Source organism: Pyrgilauda ruficollis, unplaced genomic scaffold (genome assembly GCF_017590135.1).
Source record: "Pyrgilauda ruficollis isolate IOZ18807 unplaced genomic scaffold, ASM1759013v1 scaffold140, whole genome shotgun sequence".
Lineage (NCBI taxonomy): Eukaryota > Metazoa > Chordata > Aves > Passeriformes > Passeridae > Pyrgilauda > Pyrgilauda ruficollis.
The window spans coordinates 287,963-312,089 of record NW_024512544.1 but is presented as its reverse complement, the minus strand read 5'-3'; the positions used below and the strand labels follow the sequence as shown (position 1 = coordinate 312,089).

Below are 24,127 nucleotides of genomic sequence, written 5' to 3'. Positions count from 1 at the left end.
GAGACAACTGATAAGATTATTAGCACACAAAGCTGAGAGGGAGGGGAGCCAGGAAATTATCCACTGTGAACCTTGATGCATATGTAACATTCCAGGGGATAAAAGAAAACTGGAGTGAGCAGGGGGCAGGCATGACTTGGTGGAGATGTCCCCATGTGTACGGCCCAATAAAAGCATACCTAATTTAAAACTCATTGTCTGAATAAAAACACACCTACGTTAAAACTCGTTCTGTCTTTGAGTTTTAGAGTCTCTCTCCATGTCAAGATGTTCCCATCGTGCCATCCTCAACTAAGCAGGAATTATGGATCTTAGGGGCATTTCCCTGCTAAATGCTGCATCCAGGAATCATCCCAATATGATGCTGCTGTTGGGACAGAGGCAGAACCTCCCAACCCTCCTGCTCGTTTCAGACAGGCTTCAAGCACTGAAATTCCTTGGTTTGGGGGAAGATCTGGAGAGAACACGCTCTAGGCAGGTGCTTTATTTCCATTTCTTTGTCTCACACCTGGTGGAAGACAAAATCCTTCCCCAGCTATGCCACCCTCTGCCCACTCCTGCTGGGGCATCTTCCCTTTCCCCAAAAAGGGAATGGTGATTCCCACACACATCCAGGGAGCAAGGTGTTGAGCCCACCCAAACCCCATATCCTTGCAGCTGATTTACTGCAGTAACTAAAACTTTTTCTACCCAATTTTTCCACTGTCCTGAGGGCACAAGAGGATCAGAGGAATGTCATCTCTCAAATAACCCTGAGCCATGTGTTTGCACGGAGCAAATGGACTCAGGCAATCAAATTAAACCCTGCAAGCTTATCAACATTTCCTCCAAGTGCCTCAAGGGTAACGAGTTCAGCTGGAGCTGTTTAGGAGACAAACAGGACATGGGAGCTAAAGAACAAGATGGTCAGGGCTGGAACACCAGCAGCCGTGGGCATTTCTGAGCACCAGACAAGGCTTATCAAGACCAGAAACCTCCCACAGTCTTTCAGCTCTCTTTTTTTCCCCTCCATTCTGCCAGGGATCAAGGGGAAGGAAAACCCAATAGTATTGTTTAGAACAACAGAACAGAATCATCAAGGTTGGAAAAGACCTCCAAGATCTGGAAGTCCAAGCTTTGATGGATACACATACGTGTAGGTTTGAATTTCACCCGAAGAAAGGGCCACGAAGCAGGAAACCACAGAAATCTAACAAAACCTCTTAATTTTTGTGCAAAACACTCATGGCACACAGCACCATCTGCTCCCTGTTTCCAGCTGACCCCCATCCCTACTGGTGTCACATGAGCTCATTTTTGTTCTGCCACTTCATTTTCCCAGGGAAAGGCCATGGAAAGGCACGAGATGGAAAGTCAGCAGAAGGGGGAAAGAGGGGGGTTAAGCCCTCACACCAACACACAGCCACCCCTGACCAGTCTTTCAGCTTCAATCAAAACCATCTCAGCAGATCTACACTGTGGTGGTACCAGAAGATTCAGCTCTGCTGACTACAAATAGCAAAGAGCTAATCCAAAGAAAGCGCTGTTTGCAATAAAAATAAAACCAAACCCAAAGGAAATTCCCAAAAAAATCCAACAAGCCCCTGCAGAGCAGCACATTCCCCATGTGTGGGGTGTCCCCCTGCTCTCCCTGGTGGGGCTGCACTTTCCACCCTCCTCATCCGACAGAGATGCTCCCAAGCATTCCAGCAGGGAAGCAAGGCTGCATCTCTGCTGCTCCCAGGTTGTAAATCACAGCTGGCTCCCTGACACTGATTACAAACAGGAGGCTTAGCAGGCAGCTGCCATTGCCATACCATTGCAGCCTCTCCCTCTAGTTGCTTGGAAAAATCAACACACAACTCCTGGAAGCAGGGGCTGAGCCAGCAGCTCCGGTGGGACAGTCTGGGGTTTTCTCCCAGCGAGGCTCTGAGGACATCTCGGGGGGTTACGGGCTTTCCACGCTGAGTCGGGGGGTTGAACTGTCTGGAGAACCAGAGTGCTGAGCAAAAATGAAAAACCTCCTGGAAAATATGTCCATCAAGCTGTGAGGCACCAGAAGCCCCCGTGATGGGGATCCCAGTCTTCATTAACCCTTCGATTTCCAGCACACAGCAGAGCCATGCTCGTCTCCTAGTGGAGCTCCACTGCTGTGGGGTGGAGCATGACCACCACCCTGACTTCCAAACCCTGCTTAGGCTGGGCTCCTTGAAAAACCCTAATCCCAGAATGGCTGAGGCTGGAGATGACCTCTGGAGATCAACTTCACCCTGTCCAAACACCCCTGCTCACACAGGGCCACCCACCGCTGGCTGCTCATAATCATGAGCTGTTTTTTTACTGTCTCCAAGGATGGAGATTCCACATCCCCCCTGAGAGATCTGTGCCAGTGTTTGGCCACCCTCGCAGTGAAAACACATTTCCTGGTGTCCAGAGAGGATCTCCCATGCCTCAGTTTCTTCCCATGCTTTCCCACCAGGACACTTTCCTGGCTCATGTTCAAACTGGTGCCCACCAGAACCCCCAGGTCCCTTTCTTGTTGTCTTAGGCTGGAAATGCAAGATGTGCCTGGGGGTGTGAATTCTATTCTCTATCTGTTAGATCTGGGGCAGTTCTCTTCTATTCACTGGGCAGTTTTCTTTATCTCTTCCACAACCAATCCTCCCTCCAGGAGATCTCTTCTGTTCATGGCCACTGAGTGTTCCTGCATGGCTGATAAAATTCCTCATCCCACTGGGAGATGCTCTGCCCAGGGGGAGGAGCCAAGCATTCCTTCTTGGATAGAATCTGACATTTGGAATACCACAGCAGCCTTTTCTACTGGATTTCAAGAGGAGCAGCTTTCTTCTGCACTGCATTCCCAGAGGAAGAGCAGGCCCATCTACAGCACCCGTGGACCTTCAGAGGAAAACTCTGCCCTTCTACAGGATCCCTGTTCCAGCAGAACCACAGCTGGCACTGCAGGAGGGCTGAGCCACCATTTAATGGGACTGCTACCACCACCCTGACACACAGGGTGTCAGGTAGTATTCTGAATCTGTCAGTGTTGTTCTGTATCACTGCATTGTTTATTTTATTTTTATTTTTCCTACTAAAGAACTGTTATTTCCTATTCCCATATCTTTGCCTGAGAGCCCCTTAATTTCAAAATTATAATAACTCAGGGGAAGGGGGTTTGCATTTTCCATTTCAAGGGGTGCTCCTGCCTTCTTTAGCAGACACCTGTCTTCTCAAACCGAGACACTGGTTTCTCCAGCATGTCCTGGTGCCTGAGGCTGCTCCTCCTCAGGTGCAGGACTTTGCCCTTCTCCCTGCTGAACTTCAGGAGGTTCCCAGCCTTGCTGAGGTCTCCGTGGACAGCAGCACAACGCTCCAGGTTTGGTGTCACCTGAGGTGCTGGGGTTACCCTCAGTCCCATCACCCACATTACCAATGGAGAGACAAGCAGGACAGTGGTGGCCCCTGGGTGTTTGGCCAGCGATCAACACCCCCCAGGCCTGTCTGCTCCCAACCCACCTCACCCAGCACACACAGGAGACAGTGCCAAAACCCTCACCAAAGTCTGGGCACACAACATCCACCGCTCTCCCCTCCAGGCCCTCCAGGTGTGACCAGGCTGGAGAAACCCCTTGTGGACGCAGCAGGGACAAAGCCAGGGCAGCACCAGCAGCCAAGCAGAGTGACATCAGGGTGTTCCCCCATGAGACAAACCCCAAAGAGCCAGACGGACAAGAGGGAGGAGCAGAGGGAGCTCACTTACCCCACGGTCTCGTCCCAGTCACACCAGAGGCGCTGGCCGATGCCCTCCATGCTGTCCTGGAAGTCCTTGAGGCAGTAGTGCCGGATCATCCAGCCGTAGTCGGCCTCCTGGCACGCCGTGGCCGCGATGAAGTGCTGGGCTGCAAGACAGGCCAGGGCTGTCAGGCTCTGCTGGGGTCACAGGGATGCCTCAGGTTTAGCTTTTCTAGTTTTCACATTCTGTGCTGCTCTAGTGTGCAGTTCTGAGCTTCATATTATGGGATGGTGAGTTCTCTGCACAGAGTAGGGAGACAAAACAATTCCCTCTCTAGCTGGGGACCAAGGACAAATGACCCAAATCTCAGGCCCAAGAGCACAAACAATGGCAGAATAAAGAGAGAAAAACAAGAAGGATGGGACTTCATAACCTAAAGCTGTAATTGGACAATTAACTCCAATATGCAAATGGAGCAGAACTTATAAAAGTGAAAGATCCCATGACCTGCTGTCCATTTTGTGACCGTTTTGGTTCGTTTTGGGTGCAGCCCTGGCTGGGCTCTTGTGCTACCCAAGGTGGATCCATTGAGGCCTTTTAATAAATCTCTGCTTTATTCTTTACCTCTGTCCAGCCTCTGTTCTAGGTCAGCCTTCACAGGGCATCACAGCCCCACCACAGCCCCTGTCCTCACACAGAGGCGCCTGCCAAAGCCCTGCTGACAGCAGAAAAACCCCAGCTCTGCAAAACCTCCTCCTCCTCCTCCTCCCAGGTTTGTTCCCCTCCTCGCAGCCCCGGGGCCCTGCACCCTCCCAAGTGCCTGGTGCTGATAAATCAGTTATTCAAGACATGCTGGGTAATTCATAAATTAGTAAGGATGTGGATTTATTCTCTGCAGATCACCTGAAGTGCCTTTGGACTTCAAATGTCCAGGTTTTGGGCTTAAAACACAAGTAAGGGTTTGGGGGAAGCTGGGGAATAAGAGAACCCTGCTGCTGACCCCTGAAAAATGGACCTGCACAGTGCCACACTTGGGAACAAACATCCACCTCTGATGGAGCACAGGGACAGACACAGGGAAATCCATCAAATCCACCCCTGGCTGCACAGCGCTGATTGAATTCCCTCCTGGGAATGTGTCCCTGCAAGTGCTTTAAAACAGGGACAAAAAAGGTGCTGCTTACAGCCTCACGCACAATCAGTGCAACGCTGCTGGTGAGGGGAAAGGGCGGTGATGCTACAAAGGGAAGGGAAAAAAAACCTTTGGGGGAATGGTTTAGTGAGCCTGGCTATAAATAATAGCTTTCCCTTGGTGCCCAAGTGCCAGCTAGTGCCTTTGCAGCTCCTGGAGTGCACTGCAGGCAGGCACCACATACCAGATCTATTTTTTGCTACGTGTGAATAACTCTGCGCTTTATTTTTATCTGATTTTTTTTAACACAACAGAATCGAGCTGCTTATTTAGTGGCCAAGGGACATCACCGTGGGACGCCATCCCTGCAGCCTCCAAAATCCTCGGAGCACTTGGGTAGCAGCATCCTATGGGATTGGGTGGGAAGTCAGGAGCTGGTGGGAATTTGGGTGGGAAGGGCCCCCAGAGCCTTGGCTGACGTTCCTGGATGGATGCAGGGCTCCCAGGCTGCCTCTGACAGCAGCAGCCTGGCTTGAGATGAAACCATGGGAGTTGCTGAGCCAAGAGAAGTTAAAGAGCATTAAACCCTCACTGCTGCAATAATAAAACTAAGTTTATCAAAATCTCAAGCTCTGCCTAGCTGATACCAGCCAGGAGCACAGCCTCAGGCAGGGATAAGCCCTGCTCCCAGATGGGAGGGCTTGACATGCTGAAGCAAAGCACCAAGAGAAGAAGAAGAAGAAGAAAAAGCAGAAAAAGCAGAAGTGGAAGAAGAAGCAGAAAAAGCAGAAGAAAAAGCAGAAGAAGAAGCAGAAAAAGAAGAGGCAGAAGCAAAAGGAGAAGAAGCAGCAGAAAAAGCAGCAGCAGAAGAAGCAGAAGAGGAAGTAGAAAAAGACAAGAAGACAAAGAAGAAGAAGACAAAGGAAATAATTTTACATGAGGCAAATGTAAAATTATTTACAGACTGCAAATCTCAGTCCAGGCAGGCTCAAGGATGATTGATGGCCAGGAGGCTTTCCTCCCCTTCCCATCCCTTCCCATCTGGAGGAGCCAAGTGAAGGAGTGACACAGCTGAGCGAGCACCAGCGTCCCAGGGAGGCTCAGCAGCCACCCCAGGGGTCACCCCTCGGTGACATCCGTGCACTGGCCTGTGAAGGACACGTAAATATCACAGCCATCACTCGTCTGGACAAGCAGCTTGCAGAGAAAATGCTGCTGGGGAATGTGTCAGGTGCAGAGCGCAGCAAAAGGACAGGGAGAGCAGGGGAGGAGAAGGGATTGCAAAGCAGAAAGATGAGCAGCCAAGGGGATTGAGGAGCACAGGAGGAAACAGAACAGGAAGGAACGAGCGAGGCAAAGCACAGAGGAAATTCAGCAAAAACACCTTAACCTGGAGTGGAGAGAGGAGAAACACTGAATAAACCGTGGGGAGGAAGCAACCACAACCTGGCTGCAAGTTGCAGCAAGCCACACATAGCTGGCAGCCAGCATGAAAATCAGCCCTGCCATGAAAACAAAAAAAAAAAAACAACCCAAACCAAGGGAAAACCAAACCCTGGGGAGCTTTAAGCACTTGCCAATGACAGCAGCTCCAAGATGCAGCTCTGGAGGTCCTTGAGCACCTTGCTGTCCCCCTGGCAGCTCCTCAGTGCTCCCCTGCCTGTCCCAGCAGGACCTGCTCCTGAAGATGCCTCTCCCCTGCATCTCCCACACCTACACGTGGGCTCTGCAAATCCCTCTGCCCCAGGGGCTGGGGAAACCAGAGCCATCAGCCAGTGACCTTTTCCAAGGCCACCGGATTTTGGACATGGTGAAGGGCTCTTTTGTTCCAGTTTTTGTTCCGTTGTGTCAGTGCTGTGAGGATGGAGCTGGGCACAGCAAGGCAGAAAAGCTCTTTTGTTTCCAGCTGACCAGGAGAACTGACTTTAGCTGTAATTGCACAAATTAAGGTCAAAGTGAGAAGCTCCTGCCCCGTTTCCACGTGGTGCCCACCTCACCCCACAGATCCCTGCTGCTTCACAGATTTTTCCTCAACTCCACTGCAGGCTTCAGGCTCAGGGTTTGTAACAACAGGGGGGAAAAAAGCAGGGAGGGATTTTTGTATCTCCTGTCTCTCCTTCCAGAAGGTTTTCCTTCTGCCTTCAGCCCTGCTGATGGAGATGGTGTAAGTCAGCTGCAGTGAGCTGTAAATAACTCAGCTCCAGAGCAGTCACAGCTCTGCACGCAGCAGCATCCATCTGGGAAGGCTGCAAGGAGCTGCAAGGAAGAACCGAGCTCCAAAACTCAACTGGACCGAGGCTGAGCTGCCTCCCCTCTCCTGGCCCCCATCACTGCCATTCCCTCAGGAACAATGGCTGCAGGAATGCAGTGCTCCTCTGGGAGCATCCCACTGCAGCCACACAGCACCTCCACAGCCCAGCTTGGTCTTTAGGGACACGGGGAATCACAGAACCCTGGAATGGTTTGGGTGGGAAAGGACCTTCAGGTTTATCCAGTGCCACCCCTGCCATGGGCAGGGACACCTTCCACTGTCCCAGGTTGTTCCAAGCCCTGTCCAGCCCTTGGACACTTCCAGGGACCCAGGGGCACCCACAGCTTCTCTGGGCACCCTGTGCCAGGGCCTGCCCACCCTCACAGGGAAGAATTCCTTCCCATTATCCCACCTAATCCTGCCCACTGGCAGTGGGAAGCCATTCCCTCTTCTCCTTTCATGAGAATTGTTGATGAACAACCTTCCCTGCTGAGAGAATCCCTGATTGCCTGTGAAAAGATGCAACATTAAGGACCCTTCGTTTGCCTCCTCACAGGAAACACCTGGAGAGCAGTGGTGAGGAGGTGATTGGAGGGATGGTTCTGCAGGCATCCCAGATCCTCATGATTGCCCTGGGATTGATGTCCTGGGGAGTCCCAGCAAGCATCCACCAGGACTCAGCTTACTGCAAAAAACCTGTCACACATTTATTTCAGCACAAAAACACTGTTGGTCCTGAAGTGTTACAAAAAATTCAGGAAGAGGGAAGACAACTGGACTTTCCTACACTGCACTTCTGAGAGCTGGAGCCTGGACCAAGAGCTCAGGGCCACCCCTCCCAAAACAGCTTTGGGGACACCACCCCTCTGTGAGCCCACACATCTGTCACAGTGATGGTTCACCAGCAAAAATCCTTTCCCTGCCAGAAAAATCCTGCACTTCCCATCAGTGCCCCTCTGCACAAGCCCTTGCTCCCTGGCCTTTCTCCCCTCAGTGTTCCAGGAATTCTGGGAATTCCTGGGCTTCTCCTGCTAGGGTGTGCAACCAACCCCACAGGGAGGACTGAGAACAGGTTTGGGAATTTCAGACTGGCAGAGCATGGGATTTCCCACTTCCCAGGCACTTCTGCAAGTACCCCTAGTGGTGCTGGGCGAATGAGGAAACTGTCTGACAACACCTGCTGAGAATTCACCAGAACATCCAGCTGGACTCTCTGGATTTTTTTGGGGGAAACTGTTCAGGGCTTCATAGCAAAGAGCAGGAAACAGGCAGATATTGATCCAAAGGCTGAAGCCCAAAGATGGCAGGTAAGTGCCAAGTGACACCGACAGCAGGGCTGGCACATGTGGCACCAGCAAAGCTCTGGGCTCTGAGAACAAACACCCCAGAATCTTCCCCTGGGCTTCTCCCAAATCCTCAGAGCTCCCCTGGGAAATGAGCAGCGCTCTCAACAAGCCCCAGATGGAAACAGGCTGTTTTCCTCTCCTCTTCAAGGTGGTGGTTTTGCTGTTTTCTCCAGAACAAGCCTCGTGGTCTGGACCTGGCTGCGGAATAAAACACTCATGGGAGGGTGGGGAGAGGACACGGGGCAGGAGGCAGAGGATGAGTGTGAAAAACATCCCAGTTTGCAGCCACAAAAATGGAAAAACTGGCCCTTCCAGCAACTGCAGAAGCCTGGGAAGGGTCTGGCACCCTCTGTTTAAAACCACATTCCACTGGGGCTGCAGAGGCTTCAGAGCCTGCAAACAGCCCTCGGTTCACCAGGGAAAAACTAAGCTGGTGTTCAGCTGGAATGCTTTTTTGGGACAGAAAACTGCAGGTGTTGGGGCTGGGGACAGCAGGGGGCTGGCCCAGCACTGTGCCCTCCTCAGGAGCCACCTGCCCGTGCTGCCAGCCTGGGCTGTTTCCCTCCGGGATTTGCACAGGGAATGGAGCTTTCAAGCCCTGCCCGGCTGGCTCAGGATGGGGCTGGCATCCAGCAGCAGCTCCAGGGGCTGAGCAGCAGCCTGGAACGGAGATGGATGAAGGGATCTGAGCCCTGCAGGTGACCATGGGGGACACAGACCTGCAAGGATCATCCCAATCTGCTCATGGACGCTTCAGGAGCACCCTCAGCTCCCCAAAGCAGGCAGCTCCTGCCTCCCCTGCCACTGTCCCAAAATCTGTAGGACTCCCTCTCCCAGGGCAGCCACTCAGGATGCAAATGAAAAGGGAATTCATGGGATTTGGGGCTTTTATGTGCTGAAAGGGAGCGGGGATTTTCCAACACAGTGAGGATTCCGGAGGCAGAGCAGATGCTGGGAGTGGGGGGAGATCTGCCCATCTCCAAGCACTGGCAAGGCTGATCCCAGGATTTCTTGGACAAGCTGCCAGGGCTCACTTGGGAAACCCCCAAGGAGGATCCCCCTCCCTGCCTGCCCTGCTCCAGGGGGCTGCAGATGGAGCAGCAGAAGGAAAGCACAGAGCTGCTGCTTGAACAGGGCACGGCCACAGGGACACAGCCCTGCTGGATGGAGCTCCCCTGGGAGCTCTGCAGATGGGAAGCTCATCCCCAATTCTGCCTGTCCAACAGCTTCACTGCCACACAGCCACAAAAGGAAAGTGGGATGGGGGAGAAGCCACTCAAGCTGAGAGGGGGAAAAAGTCTCATGGCAGAGAAAAATTTGAAATGGAAAGAGGCAGGGTTAGGATACAGCCCATGGTGGGAGTACATCCTGCTGGCTTGGGAGACAGCAGACACTGGAGCCAGTCAGCAGAGAAAGTCACTCCCTGCTCAGCGTGCTGGGGACAGGCCCTGTTAGGGACCTGAGTGTGGAAAACTTCCAAAGGGGCCAAAGGTTTCCACCTCTTAGGGAACGCAGCACAAGATGTGCTGGGCTGGAAGAGCCCTCTGGGGCTGCCCCACAAACCACTTCTTCACATTAAGGGGAAGTGCACCCACAACCTAAAGGCCTTTAATCTGATTTATTAACTCCCTGCTCCTGGAATGGTTACTCCCTTCATTTTATTACACTAAGCAAAATAAAAAGAAAGCTGTTTTTTTTTTTCCCCCAGCCAGCATTAATGAGGTTTTTTGCATACAGCTGAAAATCATCATGAAACCCAAAAGGATCTCCCAGGTTTTAAATTTGGCACAAGTCCTGTTGTGCCTGCAAAGGAAGGAAGTGATTTACCCCTCAAGCTGGCACTTGGATGATGTGTAGGCATTTACTTTTTGCTGGGTTGGGGATACTTGAGTTTTTGTGGCCTTTCTATAGCTACTCCAAGCATTATAAGAGAGCACAAAATAAACTGCCTAAAAATAACTGCCAGGGAATTATTAGTTGGAAGTTGAGGCAGGAGCCAGCTGCCTGAAAGCAAAGCCTGTCTGGGGGCTTTTGGGGGCCCAGAGGTACCACTGCCCTGTCTCACTGCTCTTTCAAAGTCCAGTATTCCATCAAGCACCTACAACATCCAATCCATCCCCAAAGGAAAGATAATTTTAATTCCAATCCATGCAAGATCCATGTGACAGCTCCTGTAAGATGCAGAATATGGGATTGAAATGAAAATGCAAAATCAAGGTTTGTACTGTGTAGCCCAGTGCAGAGCAGTCCTGCTTAGCTGGGTGATTTTTTGCCAAAGAGCATTGCTGTTAAATAATATTAACTACTAAATACACTGAAACAGGCTGCTCCAAGGAGCTGGATGAGGGTCTTTCTCTCCTTGCCTCAGTTTCCCACTTGTCTTAGCACAAGTTATGTTCCTTGTTATCCATCAGAGGCTGCCAAGCACATTTCCAGGAATGGGACTTCTCTAACATGTCCCTAGACTTGATTCTGCAGAGGACAGAATGACAAATAATTTTATTTACCCACCAAAATTCACTCACTAGGTAAAATAAAATCAAAAGCAGCCAAGAAGGGAGGAAGGAGAAAGGAAATCAAAAGCCAGGTACGCTAAAACCCAACTGCTGGCTGACTGCACATCAGGGGAGGGGAAAATGTGCCACGAGCTGTTAGTTATAAAGATAATTATATCCTTGATGAACAGCGGGGTCTTTTGGAAAATAGCTCTTCTTGATTGAATTAATGGAGGCAAACCACAGGCTTTAGACAGGCACTGGCAATGTCTGTACAGCCCTGACTTCGCCCACCCTGAGTTCAAATCATCTCTGGCCGCGGCCACCATCAAATTCCTGCTCACAAGAGCAGGGTGGAAAAAAGGAGGGAAGCCCACTGGATTCTGTGCACCCCGAATCCAGGGGCTGAAGGGAACCAGCCACATCCCTCCTGCCTTCCCAGGGAGGACTGTGGCGTCCAACACTGCCAAACCAACACCTTAATCCAACGTTAGAGCCGGGTTCAGAGCTATTTTTAAAACATCAACAAAGCACTGGATGCCACAGATGTTGGTGTGGTCTCAAAGGCAGGGAGAAAGGAGCAGCCACCACACTCCAGATCTCAGGAATGTGCTAAAGACAAATGTACTCTCCTTCCACCCCCGGGATTATTTTTTCCTTCAGCTATTTCAGTTGATTGAGGCTAAAATAAGAACAGGGAAAAGCAACACCAAGGTTAAAAGTGCCTGGCATTGGTTTGGAGACAACACACTGTGATCCTGCTGGTTCAGGTTTCAACGTGTGTTAAACACAGATTTTCTGCTACATGAGACAAGCAAACATTTTATTGAATTACCCTCAAGATAAAAAAAATCACTGCCTGGGCAATCTCACAGATTTGCCAAGAAGAAGCACATACTGAGTAAATATAAAAATCTGTTAGGGAGGGAGAAAACCAAAATAACCTCACTGTCACCTTGGTGCACCCACCACAGGCTGCACACAGCAGCAGCAGCTTCACTAAACACTTTCAGCACAGAGTTTCCAGACTGAAATCTGCTGCTGGGCCACATGAGCAGCCCAGGAATCACCAGAATCATTTGTTTTCCTTTTCAACAGAGACTCCTCAATGTGGTTTTCCTCCCTTCCAGCTGAAGAGCACACGGAGATTTTGCACCTCTCTGCAACTCCCCCACACACAGCGCTGCTGCTTTCCCTGCAAACATTTCCTAAAGGATACAGGGATGCCCAGGGGGGTAACCCTTGGCTGAAATTGGGGGATTTTCACCCAGCCTCCCCACTGGGAGTGCTTCTCTGAGGTGTCAGGATGCGTTTTCACATCCCCAAAAGCTCACGTTGTAGAAGCACAGAGACAAGGGACTGAAACTGCGAAGCAGCTTCATTAGTGGATTTGATGGTTAAAAGCGGCTCTGTAGGCAGCATAATGGCAGACAGAGATGAAGATTCCCTGGTAATCACTCACCCACAGCAGGAACTGACCTGGCAAACCCCAGGCATGGCTGTATTTTAGAGGAGAAAAAGGCATTTAGCTATCTGAGTGAGCTGAAACGCTGCATTTCCCCTCTAATGGGATTTTAATGCTCCTCTCGCTCCATCCCAGTGGGGTTTTGGTCCTTGCTTGGTGCAGGGTCTGTGCTGGGAGGGGCTCTGACCACAACCACGGCTTTGGGGCCCAAAAAATGACAGAGCCAGACACTGCACCCAGTCAGGGAGGCAGAACAAAGTTGCCAGAGCAGAGCAGTAACTCCGGATTCTCACCCACGGCTTTCCAAGACCTCCCTCAACTCTGCCACAGCCCCAAGGTGGATTTCCAGCCCTGTGGAAAGGTGAGAGATGCCAAGCCCATCTTCAGGCATTATGAGGTCCCATTCCATTCCACCCAGGCCATGGCATTTGCATTTGCACTACTCGCAGCCTGCCGGGTCAGCACCATCGGGAGGCTGCAGTGCCGGTGCTTCACGGCTCTCATCGCTCCAGGGTTAACAAATGCAACCCTGTTTCTCAAAGCCAAGAGGCTTCCTGAGCAGATCACACAGCCAGCCCAGCAAACCCACCCGCCACTGGCTCCTGCAGGAAAACAACTGGCACCCATGGGAGCAGTGGAAGGAATTTTGTTGTCCCCATCCACACGCTTCTCTTTTGATGCATAGGAAGTTCTGAGTCCTCTCCATGCTCTCAAAGGAGGAGGAATGTTTTACTTTATTGGCAGGGATTTCTAAGAGGGCACTCTGTAAATATTGAGGAGGATTTTCTCAGAGAGGCAGCAGCCTTAAATTCGAGTTTAAAGGCAGCTTTAGCTTTTGCTAAAGGAGGCACTCAAACTGCAATCAGTGGCAGGCATTACCAAATGTGCTTTGGGCTGAGAGAAGACACAAAGCACTTTAATTCCCGTTTTCCAGGAGAGCTCATAAACAGTGCCCAGAAGTTTTGTTTTTAAGAAAGCACCATTTTCTGTAGGCTGCACAAACACAGTGCTGTACAGCACAGACAGAAGATGCAGGGAATCAAGAAGACATCAATGTTTATCTGCAATTGCCTCTTACAGTAATAGTTATCTACACCCAAAAGAAATCCAAGCAGCCCAGCACTGCCCTTCAACACCAAAACACAGCACAGAATCACACTATCACCACTGCCCCAGGAACAGCAAGAGCCTGCCTCATCCCCTCCTCCCTGAGCAGCCTCTGCAGGAAGCTGCAGCCAAAACCCAGAAAAAGCTCATTCTGCCTTAATGGAAGTGGTTGCCTTGGGGTACAGCTGGATCCCGGGCCTGCTGAATGAGACTGGGGTTTTTGGGATGACTGATGCCCTGACTGCCACTGCTTTTTAAAGACTGCAGCCAGTGGTGAAGTTTCTTAAAGCTCAAGCTTTAAGAGAAAGGTTTTTCTTTCAGACACTTCCCTTAAAAAAAAAAAAAAAAAGTCACTTTAAAACACCTGCATTGGTGCAAATCACCGTGATTGCTGAGCACTCGGCTGCCACTTGCAATTTCAGTGCAGTCCCGACTGTAAAAGCAGAAAGGTGTAAAAAGAGTGGGTCTTTTCACTAAATGTGTTCAAAATACAAAATCCCAGGAGGAGAATGCAGTGAAAAACACATCCACAGCACAAAGATTAGCTGCCACCGGGCACCTGGTTCACACAAGAGGCAGCATCCTGCTGCTCCCGAGCCCACTGGAGATGGAAAGGAGCTGCCTGGAGCGCTTTTAAAAATTACAGCTCCCAAACCAAGAGAAGGGAGAGTCAGGGAAAGGAGTCAGGAAAGCAGAGCAGAGAGAAATCCTAGCCAGCAGGAGTTAGCGCTCCCTGCACAGGGCTCTGCATCCAGGAACGTGCAGCCTTTCCCTGCAAGCCAGCAGGGGAATGTGCCTCGTCCAAGGGCACGGGCTGCTCCTGCCCTGCACAGCTGAGGAGCAGTAAATAGTTAATTACATGGTACAGATCAGCACATTATGTGCAGCACGGCCCAATGCATCATTCACCGGGGCTCGGGGGAGAAAAGCGGCACAGGGGAAGGAAGGGAAGGAAGGAGAAATTTGCGCTGCCTCAAGGAGCACTTTGATTTTGTGGAAGATCAGCGTTAGGATGAGGGGCTGCGGTTTCCCTTTGGAGCACCTTAAATAAACACACCTTTACACAGCACCAACATCCCTCCGAGCTTTTGCTGCAGGTACACGGGTGACAAGCACGGCACAAATCTCTACCTGTTGCACTGAAATGCCAGGAGCAGCAAAGAAACCGAGGCACGGTGCATCCCATGGAAACAACCACACAACGCCAGCGCTCCCAACCCCACCACCGGCGAACCCAGAACACCCAACCCCAGCTCCTTGAAGGGGCACTTCTGGCCGCCTCCTCTTCCCTGCGGCTCAGCACTGGGAAGTGAGACTCTAAAGCAGTAATTAAAGCAATAATTAAACATTTGCAACAAAAGGCACGGACAGGAGACAGAACTCGCCTCGGACCATCTCACCTAGCAAGCAGGGAATCTCCCACAAAACAGGCTGAGTCCCACAGCATCACCACCTCACTGCTCCTGAGGCCAAGCGCCCTGGAATGATTTCTCTCTTTAATTTCCCCACTGCTGTCGCTAGATAAGCCAGGCTGGAGCCTCGCCGGGCGCCAGGGAGAGCGGTGAATCCGCGGCGGAGGCGGCCGGGGCTGCACGCCCGCGCCCAGAGGGCGCAGAGGGAATCCCGGGGAGCCTCTCCAGCGGCCCCGGGGAAGTTGTGTCGCGGCGGCCGCACTTACCCAGGACGAAGCAGAGGAAGCGCCGCGGGAGCAGGGCCATGGCCCCGCGGCAGGAGCGCTCCGCTCCCGGGGCCGGGCGGGCTCCGCGCCCGCGGCGCTGCCAGAGGGGCGGGCCCCGCCCCGCCCGGCTCCTGCCCCGCTCCCGCCCCGCTCTCCCGGCGGCAGCGCGGGGTAGATGGGCGGGAAGCGCTCCCGTGGGGGCAGCGGGACGGAGGCCGGGCTCTCCTTATCGCCCTCTCGCAGCCCAAAGGCGCGGCGAAGGGAGCGAACAGTTCCGAAGGAATGCACGGAGCAGTCCGGCTTCCTCACGCGCTTCCCGTAATCCCGCTCCCACCTCCACCGAGGGGGTTTCGCCCCAGCTAAAAACCCTGCCTTTCCCCTTTCTAGGGCTGAACGTACACATGGAGCGCGATTTTGAGGAGAAATGTTTTGTGGATTCCGCTTTAATTTTTGTTGGGAGTGTAACATCGTTCCCGAGCTCCTAGAGCTCCACCTGCAGCTCGCTCCCGAGCTGTGCCGGAGCAGCAGAGCCTGCCCGGGCTCCTCAGGTGCTCCGGATCAGGATACGGCCCTGGGAGCAGGGCAGGACTCTGCCTGCAGCGAGGCCACTGCCCCACAACTCGCGCTTGAAGTCAGCTCTCCCTTTCAAAGATCAATAAAAAAGGGAACGTGAAGGAACAGCAGAGTGTGCTAACTGGAGTCTTTCACATCGTGCACACTTCTGCTTTCCCAGGAGGAACAGAACAGCTCGCAGGCCAGAGAGCCAGTTCTGCCTGAACTATTACCACCTCCCTAAGCACAGAGCCGAGCTCGGGGAACAGAAACAGCAACAGCTGCTGGTGATGAGGCAGAAGAGCAAAGCCCGGGACTGCTTCCATCCTGACAGACCCGGAGACACCAAAGCTGAGGCCTCACCTGCAGCACCAGGACCAAGGGCACGGCACAAAGCCACAGCTCTGCCACGAGCAGAGGCAGCAGAAGCGGTCTGCAAACAGCACAACACTGGCCCAACTCTTTTGAAGAACAAACTTTAACCTTTATTGACAGTAAACAAGGCTGTTCTTTCCAACAACAATTGCAGCAGGGTCTAGAACAAAGTACAACAAAGAAACTGAGTTACTATAGGTGAGCTCTGAGCAGAATCACCTTCTCTTAAATGTATTACATACTTGTTCCTCACTATGGAAAAAGGGGATTCTTTTTCTCCCCATTATTTACTAATGACTCGGCCATTTCGCACCTCCCTCATGATGAAAATAAGAATTATTGTAAGTCATCATCCCCCACACAAAACAACTTGAAAAAAAATACTGTAATAGGAACAATTAGGACTGCAGAGCCCACACACCAATAGAAAACAAAATAATCACTCCACAAGGAAAGCACAACACATTTTGAGTCTGTTAAAACCTTACTGACTGAAAATGCTTCCAGGCATAGAATTTTAACATTTTGGGGATGAGTTTCTGTCCCTATCTGCAGTCCTGTGAAAGTCAGGCAGGAGATTAATATGAAGAATTTTCCTTTTTGCAGGAAACCTGGCAGTGGCACTGCTAAGAGGTACCTAAAGCAAGCACAGCACCAAGCTGAGCAGGAGACTAAAGCAAGGATGGAGAGACACCTCCCTGGAATTCCGGGCTGTGGTTTCAGCACCTTCAGCTTGCTGCAGTGCCACACCACCGTGCAAAGGGATGGGTGTGAGAAAACGACAAGACACAGTCTGATTCTGTCAGGTTTCCAGCCCAGAGCTGGCCCCCAGACAGAAACCATCAGTGTCTGGATCCAGAACGGAGCCAGGGCTGGGATTTCTGGAAGAGAGGCTACACAAAGCCTGGCCGTTAGGTGTCAGCTGTGCACCGAACTCGGGTGACAGTGCCCTCCGCACAGCTCGTCAGAGAAGCAGTCCAGTTGGTGGAATCCAAAATATAGGGAGTTCTCAGAACTCTGGGCCTGTAAGCCAAAGCTTAGAATTAAACACAGGATTTGATCTGAGACCTTGGAAAAGGCTTCCAAACTTAGGTGACAGAAATGAGAATGTGGATTTATAGTTTAAAACAGAGACATGTTAAGAAAAGTTTAGAGTTTTAAATAAAAGTAGTTACAAAGGTAAACAAGGAGTTTAGAATGCAGCACTGTAGGTTTGTGTATCATAACATGATTGGCTAAGAAAGCTTACACTGTAACAAGAGTCCATAAGACAAAATATTTAAAAGTTGGGTCAAAAACATAAATATCCTTGTTAACAGTGTTTTATTGGTCAATAAAGCCTTAAAAAGTCTTATAACTAAAGGTCTTGTGACCTTCTGTACCATGCAGTAAAGATGTGAGCCAAACTCACCCTTCCTATCTAAACAGAAGAAAAATAAACTACATCCTGTAAAAACTCATAGAGGTCCCATCTCTAACTCATTCAAAATTCCTTCCAAAATCCCCATATTCCATTAACCACCAGTTATACACAATGTAACCTGTTTTAGAGCTCCCAGTTCTTATACACCACTGCTGCAGTGGATTCACCCCAGTACCTCCTGCAGGGCTTTAGGCTGCATTAATCTAGCCAGGCTGTAGGGTGGGTCATTCCCTTAGGCTGGAATGCTCACCTTTTTCAGTGCTTCTCCTGCTGAGAACACCTCCTCAGAATGTCAGAGGCCTTCTCCTCGATAGAACTGATGGCCAAGCCACTCAGGACACCTTTGTTCATTTTCCTCACCTCCTGCACAGCCCCCACAATTTCATTTCTGTGGGAATTGAGGAAGTAACTGTTAACATCACATTTTGTGCCACACATTTAGCATTACTTATTGGCATTTAGCAGTTGGGTATTGGCTCCATTACAAATCAGGGCTGAAAAGAACCCCAAATATCCCACCTGCTAAACCCTGGATGCTTTTCTTGAAGTCTCTTTATTAACTTGGTAAAGCTGCTCAAGTTCAGTGCATAAGGAGAAACAAAGATACCAGATGGGTTCACAGAGGATGTTTTCTGCAGGGAATTTTCCCCAGGATCCTAGAATTGCATCAAAATAAGGAAAAAAAAGCACAAGTTAAGGGTTGTGCAGGTAATACAACACCTCTTTCCTATGAATAAATATAAAATCCTAGACCCACAGAACGGTTTGGGTTGGAAGGCACCTTAAAGCTCATCTTATTCCTGCTTTATTCTAATAAAGTAAAATAATTGGATCTAATTTATTTTAAATTAGATCCAATTACCATTTCCCAAAGGAGCAGCATGCTTAAAGGGAAATCCCCAAAGACACAAAATCTGTGAACAACACCAGCAATTACTGATTGCCCTTTACTCTCCAAGGACCAGGCTGAGCCAATACAAAACCCTCTGTTTGTATGTAGAGGTTTCTTAGATTTATGCAAGAAAATCCAAGAGTTTCTTTCCCATCCATTACCCCAAAATCTTTCCTCTATAAAGCCACATGACATTTACATTAAAAAAACTGGTGTTACAAGATGAAAAATCTAGTGCAAATGGGGAAATTCCATATTGCCCTAGGATTAAGAAAAAACAGCTGGAGTGTCATAGTTTGAGGCAGGGGCAAAAGAATGGTGTTTTCACTCTTCTGCCACAAATTTATTACCAATGTGTAATGTATTTTCCTATCCTAACAAAATTTTCTATCTATTAAATGTTATGTGACAAGAAGATTTAAAGCTCTTAGTCTGCCACACAAAGGAGTGTTAGCAATAATTACTTCCCTTTTGATTATCTCCAAGTAAAGAATGTGCCAGCTGTTGAGTAGGGGATTTCAGATCAGGGCACTTGGTAGTAAATGTAGAGTATGAAAGAAGCCTTAAAGAGGCAAGAAATTCCTACTGCAAATTAAGAACAGACCTACCTCAGGCACTGAGGGCTTTGGGCCACCAACAGGAACAGAAGAATGTTCCTTCCCTCTCCCCACTATCTTCACTTCTAACAACAAATGTAAGAAAGCAAAGAGTTACTAACTGTTCTTGAGCTGACACCTTTGTAGATTTTGGACAACCCAGAGAGAAAACCTTAGAACAAAGTAAGGGAAAGAAAAGAATCTTCTAAAAGAAAATGAGAAGCACAGCAGTTCAGTTTGTGGAACATCCTTTCCCTGAGTGTTTCCTGAGGTTTTAAGAGGCAGAGGAAACACAGCACAGTACCAGTGCCGAAGGCTGGCACAGAGAATCCCCAAGCCTTCAACACCCTGGCACTCCTCACCACACCCATCACTGTGACTCAAGTCTCCAAACACAAACCATTTGCATCTCACTCTGCAGAGTCCAGCATGGGAAGGAGGAGGAGAAAAAAGGAAAGATTGCCACCTATGTGATTGGCTGGGTATTTACAAATTTGAGTTCAAGCACCACAAGTGAAGCTTTTTTTGAAAAACAGGGATGGATGAAAACAGCTGAGTACAAGGATTCACTGCTAGAGAATGAGAAAGTCTGAAAACCCAGCTGGCATTTATTCCAAGTTTACCTATGCTTGGAGAAGGAACAGAGCACTCCAATAATAAACACCATTATTTGGTTTATCAGCTTAAAGCACACAACTTTACCTCTTGAGTCAATCGAGTCTTGTTTTCCTTGTTGCTTTTTCATTTCTTTGCACATTATTGAAATATCTGCCACTGACAAGTCTTCCTTAGCATCAAACCAATACTCACTTCCTTCCTCATTTTTCACAAAGCCTTGGCAGTTGGGATAAAATTCAAGTGTTAAAGTTTAAATCATGGCATGCTACATAAATGAGTATCAAATTTCTGTGCTGAAGAGGATTTCAGCTACTCACATCTCTTGGTGCTACATTTCAAAGAGGTAACACTACTAGTTTGGAATTCTAATTTAAGTAGAAACGTGTTTTTAAGATGTAAGTAATTAATATAGAGCTATTATTACTTATCAATAAATTTTGATAGCTGATACAGAACTTCACAGAAAGGGCAGCTGTGTTACCATATACAAGTTTTACACAGGGTTTCTTTCCTCCCCTGAGAACTCAGCTCACAAATAAAGAATTATTATTTTTTAGGAGCAGATCACTCACCACATTCCAGAGCCTGATCTTTAAGTTGCTCTTCCCACGTCTCAGGGGAAGCAGAGTCACCTGGCTGATCACTATCAGTCTGTGAGCTGTCCTACAAACACATTTCAGTTGTATCACAGCACTCCCACCTGATTCTAAGTTATTTTTCAGAACACCAGCCCATGAAGCAGGTGAATTTTAAAAAGTTAATCTGCTGATCATCCCCAAGTTATTTTATTTTGAAAGGGCAATTAAAATGGTGAACATATGAGCTGCATTTGCAATCAGTGGCAGAGGATCCCAGGCTGAGAGCCCTGAAGACTCTGATCACATTTGCAGGTACCCAAGGAGAAAATACTTCTCAACATTACCATCTCCAAAACCCAGGAGTGAAGAATTCCCTACCATATTGACAGAAATCCCCTTTTCTTGCTGTTTTGGTTCTTCAAAGTCAGCTTTCCCTTCACCTGAAAGATCACTAAAACACAGCCAAGAATTTCATACAAAATATGGGACAACAATTTTAAGTTCTACAGTAATTTAAATATTTCCAGAAGCTCGCAGTAAAACTAACATAACAAATTTTGGCTTTTTTCATTATATCTTAATAGCTTTCTGTGTGATGTTTGGATGTATTCCTTACAATCTGAAATACCTGTGCAACTTTGACTAAGAAATTATTTATAAAACAAAACAATTGCCTTTACCTTTTCTTAATTAACTTCACTCATGCTTAACAGGAAACTTCAAGCAGTCTCTAGCAGTTAACCCAATTCAGTAAAAACTTACTGCCAAATTTGTTTTCCACTTACAGAAAGTCACTGGATGGGGTTCCTGAATGTGTTCTATCAGGTACCTGCCTGAAAAAAGAAGTTATTTTTCTATCATTCTTCATATCTGAATGGTAATCTTAGCAAAACAGCTTCATATAATCTCTTAATGTTATCTACATGCTTAATATTATCTCTGCTGGCAGCAAAGTCTTTTTGGGTTTTTGTGGTGTGGGATTTTTTGGGGTTTTTTTGTTGCTTAGTGCCATTATAACTGGAGACAAAGATTTTTAGCAGCGAAAGCAGGGAACCAGGAAAATAACCTGTAAATTGATAACTTTTACTATAAAGATAGTAAAGACACTCCCTGCTTTCCATACTAGAACACCACAGAGGAAAAATGCCCTTAAAATAAAACCATTGTACCCACAGGGCAATGCTGATCTTTCAGCTAAACAGCCCGAAACAACAAGATGCATCCTGAAATAAAGAAATTATAGGTTTAACATCTTAGAAACTCATTCCTCAGTTAACTTAGTAAGTACAACAACAAATGAAAACTACTTACTCAGAGTAAAGATTCTTTCTGAAATACTGTAAAAAAAAAAAAGAGAAAGATTTATCTATAATTATCTTAATAATAAAAGAATTTATATTAAAAACATAAAACAGTTAAGAAAATACCTCGGAGGGGATGTAAAAGGAAGAGAGTGGAGAAAACTTCAGCTCAACTGACAGTGGTGGAAGTTCATTTAAAGGCATGCCCATGTTTATTTCCCTTCTGATATTGCTGTAATTATTGTCCAGTTCATCCAAAACCAACTGCAGAGATGAATACAACTCAGCCTTTTTCTCGCAGCTATTAAAATATGGGTAAGAAAGCAACACCAGTTTAGACATTTCATTGATTTTACAGCTTCTGGAGACACCCAAAGATTTTACGGGATTTAAAGATTCCTTTACATTATACTATATAGAACATGAATTAACAACTGTATTGTGAATCACTTGAGTTTTATTCCTGGAAAAAAAGCAGGATTTTGGGACTGTGAATACTACAAAAAACCCCAAAAAAACCCAAACAAACAAACAAAAAAAGGCTTGAAATAAGACTTAGGGGTCATCTGGACAGCACCACTAATTATAAACACCCCTAGAAGCTATGGATAAAATCTACCAGTACCATCAGCAATTTTTGCCTGATCACCAGTTACCCATTTTATTTTAAAGGGCATTAAAGCACGTGCCTCCCAAGACAGGTGTTTTCCTCCAAAGCCAGCTCATACACCTTCAAGCAGTGCTGGTAGCACATCTTGTAATGGATGGCCAGGAGCTCCAGCTCTGCTTCAGTCGCTCTCTGCAGGACGTTCTGACAGCAGCTTGATGCAGAAATCTTCCCAGTTTGCTTGTTGGGATGTTCTGGCCTTTAAAATAACAATAACAGTAACAGAATATTTATTCCAGGGCTTGAATATTTTGTTTATGTTGGTGGTGTTTTATTTTGAAGCAAGGAGGTTGCCAGAAGCTATTTCTGATATGATTTAAGGAAAATCCTGTTTAGCCCCCAATAATGACTGTAGCATTACAGTCAGTTTTATCAGAGAGGTGAGAACTGCACAAGAATCATCACAATTTTTACCCAAAAAGTGAAGCCTTAAGAACAAGAAACTTGGCAATGCTGTAGATCTGCAAACACACTAATTTTGTTTCCACAGCCATGGAATAGTTTAGGTTGGAAAGGATCTCTGGAGGTCTGCAACTGCAGAACAAGGCTGCTTTGGTCTTTGTTCAACTTCAGGAAGTCTCAGCTCACTCTTCTAACCTGTCCAGGAAGAAACTTTCCAGCAGAAACTGCTCCCCAGCGAGCTTATAATATCATCAGTTTTGCCAAGCCACCGACCTTTCAATCATGAAAAAACCTCTGATCCAGAATCTCAAATTCCAAAACCAACTTCTGACCCACCTATCAGTGCCTGTCATCCAGTCACAGACAGACAGATGATCTTTGGATTCCTGCTTTGCAAAAAGAAAAAAAAAAAGATTAAAACTTACAGATTAACACCCATGCAGACAAGTTAAAATTAACAAAAGTTCTATCAAACTGGTCTGGTGGCCCTTCTTGTTTTGTGTCAATTACCTGCACGTGTGAGCTGAGAGCTCCTAAGGACGACTCCGTGTTGGAAGCAGCATCCACGGAGGTTTGAGCCACAGGCTGAGGTTTGCTCATCGTGGTTACCTCTGTGCTCACTGCCCTGGAGCAGACAGAGACCTGGGCACTGCTGCTTCTGCTCGTTGGGAAGGCAGCTCTGGGATCAGAGCCAGCATCCACAACGACACCGGGAACGCTCTTCAGGGCTTCAGCACGCTCTGACTTCCCAGCCCTGGGGCTCCCACCAGAGGATTTATCTGCAGCTTCCATGCCAGCACCAGGATTCTTGCTAGGGAGGATTTCAGGGACTGGGGGTTGGGTTTCAGCATCCTCTGCAGTGCTGCTGGTACCACGAGCGCACACGGCAGGTTTTTCACAGCTGCTGCAGCAGTGGGGCTCTGCGTGCTTGCAGAGCCGGGCCTCTTCCCTGGGCGGCAGGAAAGGAATGTCCGGTTCCACTGCCACGCTGCGGGTGGCTCTCTGGCTCTTTCCAGAATCTTCTTCCCCTGCTGTGATTTGGGGTGGCACCTTGTCACCAACGAGTGGCATGGCCTTCACCTCTCCAACCTCGCCCTGCTCAGAAAACTCACTCGAGTTGATCCTATCCTCGTACTCCTCGTGAGCACTGAGATACTCCAGCTGCGAGTCTTCCCCTAAATCTGCACCCAGGCAGGAGGTCTGAGTGAAGCAGCTCCTTCTGCTGCTCCTTTCCTCTTCCATGGCACCAGCACGCTCTCCTCCTCCTCAGGAATTCACAATACTCACTGCCACTGCAACCTCTCAAAGTCACTGATGTGGCTCTTCCTATCTTAATAAAAATTAAGAGAAGTTCAAGATGCTCCATAGTATACAGGACAAAAAAAAATACATTAAATTAACCATCCTATTTTCACCTACTACGGCAGATAGGAATTCTACAGCACATTCCTAAAGAAATCCCAAGAGCTGATTTCTGATTTGGTGGAATCCCTGTGACATAATACAGCACACAAAGTGTTCAAATAAACGTTACTTA

General features: G+C 48.4%; 1 protein-coding gene across 1 annotated transcript in view; it reads right to left on the bottom strand.

The window, feature by feature from the left end:
* The window catches only part of LOC121349615, a 29,993-nt gene extending 6,161 nt beyond the window's left edge, over positions 1-23,832 (bottom strand). Inside the window, exons 1-14 of the mRNA XM_041460221.1 lie at positions 23,101-23,832; positions 22,927-22,979; positions 22,212-22,387; positions 21,648-21,835; positions 21,532-21,557; positions 20,599-20,671; positions 20,215-20,305; positions 19,727-19,858; positions 19,037-19,110; positions 18,056-18,192; positions 17,817-17,924; positions 16,102-16,142; positions 15,187-15,411; positions 3,740-3,878 (exon numbers count right to left, since the gene is read on the bottom strand). Coding sequence (XP_041316155.1) covers positions 3,740-3,878; positions 15,187-15,411; positions 16,102-16,142; positions 17,817-17,924; positions 18,056-18,192; positions 19,037-19,110; positions 19,727-19,858; positions 20,215-20,305; positions 20,599-20,671; positions 21,532-21,557; positions 21,648-21,835; positions 22,212-22,387; positions 22,927-22,979; positions 23,101-23,832 — 2,195 coding nt within the window. The remainder of the gene's footprint in view (positions 1-3,739; positions 3,879-15,186; positions 15,412-16,101; positions 16,143-17,816; positions 17,925-18,055; positions 18,193-19,036; positions 19,111-19,726; positions 19,859-20,214; positions 20,306-20,598; positions 20,672-21,531; positions 21,558-21,647; positions 21,836-22,211; positions 22,388-22,926; positions 22,980-23,100) is intronic.
* Between the last annotated feature and the right edge of the window lie 295 nt (positions 23,833-24,127).